We start from the raw sequence: 10,347 nt of genomic DNA, 5'->3' as shown, positions 1-10,347 counted from the left end.
CCCCTTTCTATTTGAATCGAACTGTATGTGAGAGAAATGTGGGATCGTGTGATACCCCTGTGCTCATACACTCCGCGATTCAAGCCATCACTCTCAACCCTGGTGGACTAACCAGGTTAGATCCACCGAGCACCACGGTGGCTCTTATCACATCCGCATTAGGGTCTGCGGTGCTGGAATTGTAGGAATGAAGATGAACGCGGGCAAGGAACTTGCCTTAAAGTATCACAGAGGCAGCGTACGTCTCTAGAGCCAGACCGCTTTAGTACAAACCCCGGCGTTTCCAATCCTCAAGGGCAACCCACTTAAATCGTCCCCTGATCCAGTTTCCCTCCTGAAGGCGCTGTCGTAGGATTCCCGGAGTTAATCAATGTAAAGTGGTAGGAACGGTGTCTGGCAGAGGGTGAATGGCACACGAGTGTCAGCTATCGTTATTAATCATTGCCATTTTGCCTCCAATTTGTTGCACTCCGAGTGGCTCTTATCCTAAAAGCGTAAAATAAATAAAATAGCGCGCTGCATTTGAAGGCACGGATGTCCACTCACCTATGAATTAAGAAGGCAAGTAAGTTGGGCCCTCGTCTCTGCAAAAACACAGGATGGCTAACAGTGCACGCTGGAGGATTGCTTCAGTTTAATAGATTCAGATTCAGATTGCTTGAGTTTAATATGAGATAGCGGCCCCCACTTACCTTCCAAGGAGGAGAAGAATAAATGTTGCTTCAGAACTCCAAAAAAAAAAAAAAAAGTTTATTTATAAAATACTGACAAGTTTGACAGGCCATGGGACATCTCGTGGTATATATTTCAAATCAATTTCTTTCTTACCTTTCATTTAAAAAATAAACCCGCTAACAAGCTATATGACATATAGATATATATTTTTTTCTTACAGATAGACACCTGCCACAATGAATAGTCTCCCCATAATTTTTCATTATATCTTTTAAATCAAAAAATAAAGATTTGTGTTGGTTTTTGTTTTTGGAGTCTATATGTGTAAAGAAAGGTAACACGTTTAAATGCTTTTGGTTATTCTTACGGAAACAGAGAGAAGGGGGTGGTCCCAAGAGGGCATCTGTGCTCCGGGTGGTGGCCAGGGTTGCCACTGGGCAGGACCATACAGAGGCACTCGGATGGGGCAGCTGCTGCTGGGGCCGGGGGCGGGGGACCCCTCGCTCCGGTCCTCCAGCCCCTCACACCATGTGCACCGTGGGGAGGGGAGGGAAGCCCCTGCCCAGAGTGGGCTCTGGGAGGCTCTGGCACCTTTAAAAGCTCTGCCCAGGGAGGAGGTGTGGGCAGAGACGGAAGGCCTCGCGGGGCGGCGGTGCTCTGGGCGGGGCAGCCACACAAGTGTCATTTCTTCTGAGTCACGGCAGTGTCAGGTGAGGGGACGGGCCCGGCCAGCTGGGTGTGCAAGCTCCCTGGGGCCCCGGGAGAAAGGTGCTTCTGGAACCAGCCTGGGCGCGGGGCCGCTGTGCCCACGGGGAGCGAGGCCACGAGGGGGAAGGGCAGTGCTGGGCGCCACGGCCGCCTGCCAGGTGCAACCCCAGCTCTCCCGAGGGCACGCTGAAGCAGAGCCACCTGGCACAGGTGTCCTGCTGTGGACCTGCTTCAGGTGGCCACGCAGACAAGGGCCCCGGCATCATCGGCCCAGGAAACCCAAGGGCAGGGAGGGCCCTGGAGCCCGCGGGCAGCGTCCAGCACATCCTTCCCATGCGCCCAGATGTGTGTGGTCAGGGGTCGGGAGCCCCGGCTGCCCCGGCAGATACGTAAACGAGGGCAGAGGTGTCCTCCTTAGAAGTCTGGAGCTCCCTGGCTGGAGACCCGGCCTCCAGGCATGGCTGGGTGGCGGGGCGACATCGTGGGGGGCGGATACGGACTAAGGGCTGGACTTTCTCCTCGGGCCCGGCCTGCCTTCGGGGTGTGCAGTGTCCTCGCCCCCCAGAGACAACAGGTCCCAGCTGCCTTCCTGGTGGAGTGGACCCGGCCGCCCGGGGCCTCACCAGGGACAACTCCAGTCATCGGAAGGAACTGCAAGCCTCTTCGCGAACGCACACCCAGATGTGTGTTCGATGCACGTGTGTGTGTGTGGGCGCGCATGTGTGTGAGCACAGTGCCAAGGGTGCACGGGTGTGTCAGCGTGGGTGTGAATGAGCCTGTGGGGAGGGGGAGGGGCACATCTCAGTGCCCCCAGGCGATCCATGGAAGTCGAAGGAGATCTGGCCTCGTGGGCAGTACACGCACACGCACACGCACACACACACACGGGTTGCTTCACTCGCCCCACTTCCCCCCCCCAACCCCCCCCCCCCCCAGAGTCCTCACTGGGCTGGGCTCAATTTCATCCCCAAATGCAAACTGGGAACTTCCATAAATGGTGAAACACACAGCAGATAAGGGAAAGGATGAAGTTGTTAAAAAAAAAAAAAGATGAGATGAAAAGCGTGAGATCACACAAGGTGGGGGGGGTGCGCAGCAGATGTGCTGCCATGGAGACGCCAGCTGTGTGCAGGGCAGGCCGGGCCAGGGTGCTTCCCTCCCCAGAGCCCCTTTGTGGAAAAGCCCATGTGTGGGCCGGGGCTGCGGAGACCTCGACCAGCAACCCCCAGAGGCTGAGCGCCCCGGGAGGTGTGCCCTGCCCTCGGGCCCCTGGCCCTGCTCCCATCCCCCTCAGCTGATGTGGGGGTGCTGTGGGGCCAGGTGCGGACCCTCGCTTTCCCGGGCTTGCCTCCCAGATCCTCCTCTCAGGCCTCCCCTAACTGTTCCCCTCACACGGAGATGGGGCCCGTGTGCGGCACCCCCAGAGAGCCCTGTCCCCCGAAGGGGCCCCACGCTGAACTGAACGTGTCCCTGCAGGACCCTCTTCTCTCCCAGGGGCGGCCGTCCACCCCAAACTGTGGGGCAGGACCAGCCAGGGGCACTCAGAGAATCCGACAGAGAGGTTCTTCCCTTGATCCCTTCATCCGGGGGCTGGAGGGAAGGTTCAGGCCACTCCAAGTGGCTTTTTTTAAAGAACATTCCTTGGAGCAGATTGTGTGTAAAAGCCTTGCTTCCCGTCAGCTATTCTTGTCCTTGGTCCCATCTGACCTGCTCCTCCCGGCCTGGCTGTGCATCTCAGGAGCTGTGTCCAGTTTGGACGGGGCTCCTCCTTGCTCCGAGCCCTGGCGAGGCTGAGCAGAGCCTGGAAGACGTGGCTGGGGGGTTGACTCTTTGCAAACCGGGCGCCGGGCCGACTGGGCAAATGCTGGGAGCTCTGGCCTCTAGACCAGGGGCTTGGCCCACCCCTCTGGGCTTCGGCACCCCTGTGCTTGGCAGGGGCGGGGGGGGGGGCGTGTTTTAGACATGGATCGCTCTGGGTTGAAAGGAAGAGGGACACACCTCTGGACGTGAGTGTCCCGTGTGGCTAGGACCCAAAGGGATTTCTCTTGGAGAGGATCCCTAGACCCTCCTCCTTGCAAATGCTGGCGGGGGCGGGGGGGGGGGTCGGCGCTTGTGTGTGAGTCTCGGGAGGAGGGGGTCTATCCAGGGACAGGGGTGTGTCTGCCTAGATGGCCCCTGCCTAGCTCTCCAGTCCCACTGAACTTCCTTGTCTAAGCTGCTTCCTTTACGGAGGATGCAGGAGGAACCTAAATTCGAAGAAAGAGGGAAGCCAAGCTTCTTTCTTACATTCTTGACTTTCTGCATTAGGGCCCAGTTATCCCGGTGATGCCTGGCCAGTGCCCTGTCCCTCTGCTCTCCCGAGGTGCTGTGGGGGGGCTCTTCCTTGGATTCACAATGAAAACAGTTTGTAAGAAACAAAGAGCTAGCTATGCAGACTCTCACCCCTTCCTTATTTTCCTTTCTCTAAATAAACCAAGTGTTTGGTGGAGACGTTGAGCCAGGGAGGGGACAGGACAGCAGAGCAGAGGGGACAGAGGAGCAGGCCAGGGGGCCGTCCGAGGCCTGCCAGTGATGCACGCGGAGGGGTGGGGGGTGTGGAGAGAGTAGGTGAGCTTGCCCCCTAGGGATGCCCAGCCTTGCACGCCACCAGCCAGCAATGGGCCTGGGACCCCAGTGCACGTGGAAGGGGCAGCTGTCAGGACTTCCAGAAGCTTCTGGTCCCCTCAGCCACGCTGCCTCGCAGCTCTCCAGGCCTCTGCTTTCTTGCCGCCCCCCTGCTCTCCCAGGCCCCCCAACCCTGCACCGTTCGCAAAGGGAGCGGCGGACCCCACAATCTGGAGCCGACCAGGCGCTGGCCACACACGGCCTCCCTCGTGGCTTCCTTCTCGTCCTTCTCAACACCGGCTCTGCTGGCCCTGGAATCTCTGGAAAAATAAACTCAGGAGGTGAAAAGTTGACTTGGTTTCTTGGTGTTTTTGTTTTCTGGCAGGCAGTGCGGGGAGGGGTGGGTGGGGGGCGGTTGGTGCTGTTTTTTTTCTCTCTTCTCCCCCTTCCGACGAGGACGACGTCAAACAAACGAGGAAAATCCTGCTATAGGAGCCCGGGAGCCAGGGGTGAGGCTGCTGGGGGGGCGGTAGAGGGTGCTCTGCTGGCTCGGGGGGTTCGGGGGGTTCTGGGGCGTTGGGGTCCGACTGGCCTTGGGCCGGAAGAGGCTGCCCTGCTGGGCGCTGCTGCTGTTGGCCACGGTGGCGTGGTCCGGCTCGCCAGAGTCGCTCTCCGTGTAGCTGTAGGCCTGGGCCCGCGAGATGCCCTTCTGCTGCCGCCGCCACGAGTTGTAGTACGTGGGGTCGCTGATGTAGTGGTTGACAAAGGAGTGGGCCTTCTGGTGGGTGGGGTCGGCCTCGTACTCACTGTCGCTTCCCTGGGGGGATGGAGAACCGGGGAGTCAGGGGCCCGGCGGGGCCAGGTCAGGGTGCTCAGGGCTGGAAGGCCCCGGGCGCCCCCGTATGAATCTCCCAGGCCCCTGGACAGGAGAGGGTGGCCACCGCTGCGCCCTCACCGCCAAGGGGGGCCCGACGCCCCGGCATGCCCACCTTCCCTGCCCTTCGGAGCACGTCGCGGAGACAGACCAAGCGTCCACTGTGGTGTTGCCCCCACCTGCAGGCCCCGGATGGGGATCCCTTCGATTGAAGGGAAATTCACAGAACATAAAGCTGTTTTAAAGTGTGAGGTTCAGTGGCTTTGGGTACATTCAGCCCGCCCCAGGTGACCACCCACCCGCTTTCTACTTCTGTGGATCTACCTTCCCTGGACATTTCCTACGGGGGAGGGGGGTGGGATCACAGAGCATGTGGCTTGTGGGTCTGGCCTCTTTCACTTAGCATAATGTTTTCGGGATGGAATTCATCATGCCTCTTCATTTTCTATGTTTCTGACGCTCGGACACGTGGGGCCTTTGCTGAGTCTGCAGGGGCGATGGCTCCCGGGGCTGGTCAGTCCTGGCAGCCAGCGGATGCCCTTTCGGAGTGACTCCTCCTCCTCTGCCCCTCGGCATCCCAGGGCCAGGTACCAGACACCTAGGGACGGCCCCTCTCAACCCCAGGGCCCACTGAACGTACTCAAGCAAACCTAAGCCTGCTCCTGCGTTAAAGGCTCCTGCCCACGTGTCCCTTCTGCTCCCTCTGCCTCCTGGGGACCTGGAGGTCTCACGAAGGTGGGACGAAGCAGCCACGAGGGTGCTTCCCTGAACGGCCCTACAGGGTGTGATGCGTCCCCTCTTCCCAGGAACTGTGAATAATTAGTTTTCTCAAGGGCAGTCTATGGGCCTTGCCATACCTGGATAGCAACAAACCCGACGTTTAAGAACAGACGTTCATGCACGAGATATACTGAGTTCCAATCTCTGTCTACCTCTGACGTTCGGTGTGACTGGGGACGACGAAGCCAGGGCCGGACCTGCAGAGGCTCCTGGCACCCAGGGGACGCGGGTGCCCGCCCACGCGCCATCCAGGATAAAAGCGACACTCGGTTATCAATCGAGCATGGGAGAAATATCAACAAGAGTTCTCAACGTCACACGATTGACGACCCTGGAGCTTTTCCTCATAAACGCAAAATGTGAACTTATCCTTAAAACTGTGGATACTTCTCGCTGGCCTAGGGAGGGGTGGGGTGGGGAATCGGCAGGAGGCAAGAGTCAGGCTGGGCTGCAGAAGTAAAACCTCTGCTCTCCTTGGTTGGCATCTGAATCATGGAGCTAAAAATATCGTGCCCCCCCCCCCCCCAGCAGTGTTTTGAGAACGAAGAAGAGGACAGATGGGAACAGCTTTAGAACTCTCTGGAAGAGACGCGCTCTGATTTGAGCCAACGGGACACTCTCCGTGAAATGCAGCTGGGAAGGCCCCACTCGGGTTGCCGCCCCCGCATCCTGGCCCTCATATCATTTGATCATACCCACTGCAGCAAGAAAACCCAGTGCACCCAGTGCACACGAGTCTGGGGGGATTAGCTGCGTGCTGCTTGACCAGTACAGCCAGTGGAGAGCGGCTGACCCAGCGGCGAGGGGTCTGAGCTCCGGGGAGTGCGAGGTGCACTGGCCCCCCAGCAATCCGAAGTCCCGAAGTCCCGTATGGCATCTGGCGCCTCACGGGAAAGATCTATGACAGATAGAACTACAGCCACGCCAGCCGGGGCAGCAGGACACTGTGGCTGACCGTCACACCTTGGCCTTGTGGCTGCCACTGCTCTGTGAGTACCGAGAACGCGGTGCAGACAGGGTGAGGGTCGGCCCCAGAGCTGGGGGACGGCCATCCGCCTGATTTTCCCAAAGCCCACACATGCTCTGGATGACCCCCCGGCTCCTGCCTGGAGGTCACAAGACGGGGATGAGAGCCGGACTCCCCTCCCAGGGGGGATGACACACTCCCTCCTCAATCTGCAAATTGCTGTTGTCTGGCCCCTCCCCGCCTCCACCTCACCCCTCCACAGTCCTTACCACCACCCTGCACACCCTCCCAGGACCTCGGTCCTCTTGGCGGCAGAACTGGCTGCCAGAGACAATGGAAAGTCCCTCGCTGTCCCCATGACGCAGAGAAGTACAACACGAGCCCCTTTCTTTGCCTGCTGCCCAGCTGCCGGCCCAGGAGGGAACAAAGGGGCCCTACAGACAGGGGCTCCATATGCCAAGAGTGGGCAGGGGGCTGAGGGCTGAGCACCTGAGGGCTGGGCACCTGAGGCCTGGGGCTGCGGGCTGGCCGGCCCAGAGGCAGGAGAGGTATGAGCAAGCTGCGGTGGATGCCACCCACGGGGCGGGGGGTGGGCAGGGGGCCCTGATCCGGGAGCGGCGAGGGGCTGTAAGTGTGGGGTTGGGAGACGGCCACCCCACAGTTCTGCCCATGGGTCAGATCTTTCCAGGAGGGCCCCCACCAACCAGCCTGAAGAGTTGCTAGCGTCCTTACTAGGGGTTCCAGAACTTAGCTAGCCCCACAAGGGAGTCCCTGTCACTGAAGCCCCCATCCCGGACTGAATGAGCACCTGGGAGGTGGCTGTGCCATGGCCAAGTCCCGACTCGGTCCCTTGCTAGCCAAGTTTGGATCCCTCCCTTGGTCTCTCCCAGCCTCAGCATCCTTGTCAGGAAAATGGGTAGATGTCTGTCTGTAGTTCACAGAGTGAAAAAGGCTCAGAAGCGCCTCAGGAGGGATCGAAAGGAGCAGGGGTCACGGAGGATGACTCCGTGTTCAGGCGGCTGGGAAAGGGGAAGAATGTTCCGCTCCTGCCCCCTCAAAGTAAAGCATCGCTCGAGTGGGGAGGGGCCTCTCTGGCCCTCCCGGGGCCCAGACCCCAGAGCCCTTTCATGCACATCATCACCGGCCGACGGCTACCCACTGTGGAGCACCTATGTGTGCCAGACACCTGACAGGTACGGAAAAGCCGTGGAAGCAAGAGCCAGGAGCCCACGGAGGCAGGAGGAGCAGAGGGTTCGAGGTGGGCCGGCCCAGCCCCCAGGCCTCCCGAGCCCGCGGAGGGAGGGGGTCTCTGCCTCGGCGACCCCGCTCTCCCGCCTGCACCACCTCCTGGAACATCTGTTTCTTTTCTGCATGGGGGTGGGGTGAGAAGGGAAGAAAGCCGGCGAGGGGGGACCCGGGGCGCCCATTCCGGCTTTCAACTCTCACGCGGGCCTCGGTAATTGAATGCAGCTTCCCAGTAACCGGCCCAGCACAAAGGGGACCTTTCACGGGCAGTCCCGCCAGGCCGCCAGGCAATCAGGCGACTGCTCCAGCTCCGGGGCCTCTTAACAGCTCCTCAAAGCCACTCACTCAGCAATTACTGGGCCTGGGGAGGGGAGTGGTGGGCGAGGGGGGCCAGCGGGAGGGAGGACCCCGACCGGAGCCCACAACAAAAGGGAGGGAGCAAAGGAGAGCCTTCTGCGCAGGGACTCCCACAGCAGACTCAGGAGGCCGTGGGCGGGGGACCCCGGGGCCCGGGCAGGGTGCCCTCCTCTCGTTGAAGTCTGGCAGGAAGGAATGTGTCGCCCCAGAGGACACGGGGTCCCCTGTATGGGCTCCTGTGGAAGCTGGGGCCCCTCCGTCACCTGCGGCCCAGGGGCCCTCCGTGTGGGTCTAGGCGGAGAGGGGTGCCCTTCCCCTGAGCCAGTGGGCCTCTCCTGGGCATCAGAGATTGGGGGGGTGGTGTTGAGTGTCTCCCTCCCTGGAAGCCCCCTTTAGGCACAATGCTGTTAGGGATCTGGGCTTCTTGTACTAAAACAGCTCGAAATCTTCTCCTGGGAATGTCCTTTGAAAGCTGACACTGGGACAGAAGGTCACCCAGGTTACCTGTGCCCCATACAGGTGACGTGATGGTCAGCGTGTGTGCTCCCCACCACCTTCGGACATGCTCCTGTTTGGGGGCCTCATGGGAGGGAGGTCACTGGGATGGGCGGGGGTGTCGGGGTCAGTGGAGGCCTCGCTCCCTCAATCTCCCTTCTGTGCCGGGCATCTGGGTGAGGCCCTGAGAGCCAGCCAGCCCCAGATTTGAATTCCCGCTGCCTGCGCTTCCGAGCTCTATGATGGAGGGCACGCTGCTTGACGTCTCTGAGCCTCAGTTTCACCTATCTGTGAACCCGGGGTCCTGCTATTTGCATGGTGGGACGGTTAGATTCTAAATGAGAAGCAGCAGGAGATGGGCCTCAGTGACTCTCTTAGACTCGCGACGCAACTCAACGGACAAGAGGCAATCACTGATCAAAGGCCAGACACTCGGACACTCAGAAGGGGGGGGATGACGGAACCATTCAGCCAAACACAACCCTATAAACCCGCACTGCTTCTAGGCACGACCCAGTCCGTTCACGCTCTGAGGCCCAGCTGAAATGCCACCTCCTCCAGGCAGCCCTCTGTGACTCCCCTCCCTCCCCGCAGACGACTCATGGGGCTTTCCGTCCCTGCACCACGAGAAACAGGAAGCCTTTTGCTCTCCATTTTCCTCCTGAAGTTAGATACTGTGGTGCCGTAAAATTTTAGTGAGAAATGAAAACATGTGGTTATTTGAAACATGTGGCTTCCCCTAATGGATCGCAACACACCATAACGCAGCATTCGGAGGGTCCGTCCTGCTCACTACTGGAGCTGCCACGTGTACACACACACAGCGCCTGGTACTGTTGAGTGGGTGCAGAGAAAGTAGTTGCTGAATAAATGCACCGAGAAAGGAGGGAACAGGTTCCAGGGAGGACAAAACCACCACGGTGTCACCCAGGGCCCAACCCAACGAGCATGGCACACAGCAGGTGTGCAGGGGGCCCCGGTGGCCCACCCTGCACCCTGGGCCTTGTGGTCCAGCGGCCCCGTGCCCCCTGTAATATAGAGAACCCCACCAGGCTTTGCACAGCACCCTGAGGGTCAAGGGGTGCCATTCTTGAACAATCCTTGGGGTCATTCCTGGCCGCCAGTAAGGCCTCTGTGACGACTTCACCCTGACGACTGGGTGCCCGAGACAATGTAATTCGCCCCGTGTATTTTCTTACAGGCTTCACTTCATCACAGTGAGTTTCCCAGGGCCGCCCAGGACATCACAAAGACTGAATATTTATTAGAAGAGGCGTGCCATTGGCTGGAAATTCCTTTTCCATTGAGACTTAACTTGTGTGCCAGGCAATTCCTCTCCCGTACTTGGGCTCTTCCTTTGAAAATGCCATTGGAACGCAGCCAGACTTCGTTTTCAGAAGTTGCATCCAACGAGCCCATGGGCTCTTCAAACCTCAGCCTTTGTGTGTCCCCCTGCCTGGAGCCCCCTCCAACCCGCACCCCTCGCACCCCTGGGGGGACAGCCCCTCCCCAGGCCCGCCCCGCATCTTCCCACAGCCCCGCGATGGCCTTTCTCACATCTTATCATGTGGGTTTGTTTATAAGCAACATGGACTTCCGTCGATTACCGTATCGCAGGAAAAGGGCTGGGCAAATCTCTGCC

At 59.5% G+C, this 10,347-nt stretch overlaps 1 protein-coding gene across 2 annotated transcripts in view; it reads right to left on the bottom strand.

Annotated features, from left to right (window-relative positions):
* Positions 1-732: 732 nt before the first annotated feature.
* The window catches only part of SDK2 (sidekick cell adhesion molecule 2), a 256,374-nt gene continuing 246,759 nt past the window's right edge, over positions 733-10,347 (bottom strand). For both annotated transcript variants that reach the window (XM_025467876.3, XM_025467877.3), the window contains one exon: positions 733-4,804. In XM_025467876.3, the coding sequence (XP_025323661.1) occupies positions 4,451-4,804 (354 nt within the window). In that variant the 3' untranslated portion in view covers positions 733-4,450. The remainder of the gene's footprint in view (positions 4,805-10,347) is intronic.

This window comes from Canis lupus, chromosome 9 (assembly GCF_003254725.2).
Source record: "Canis lupus dingo isolate Sandy chromosome 9, ASM325472v2, whole genome shotgun sequence".
Taxonomy (NCBI): Eukaryota; Metazoa; Chordata; class Mammalia; order Carnivora; family Canidae; genus Canis; species Canis lupus.
Note: the sequence above shows the minus strand (reverse complement) of the source record. Positions and strands in the feature narration are given on the sequence as shown.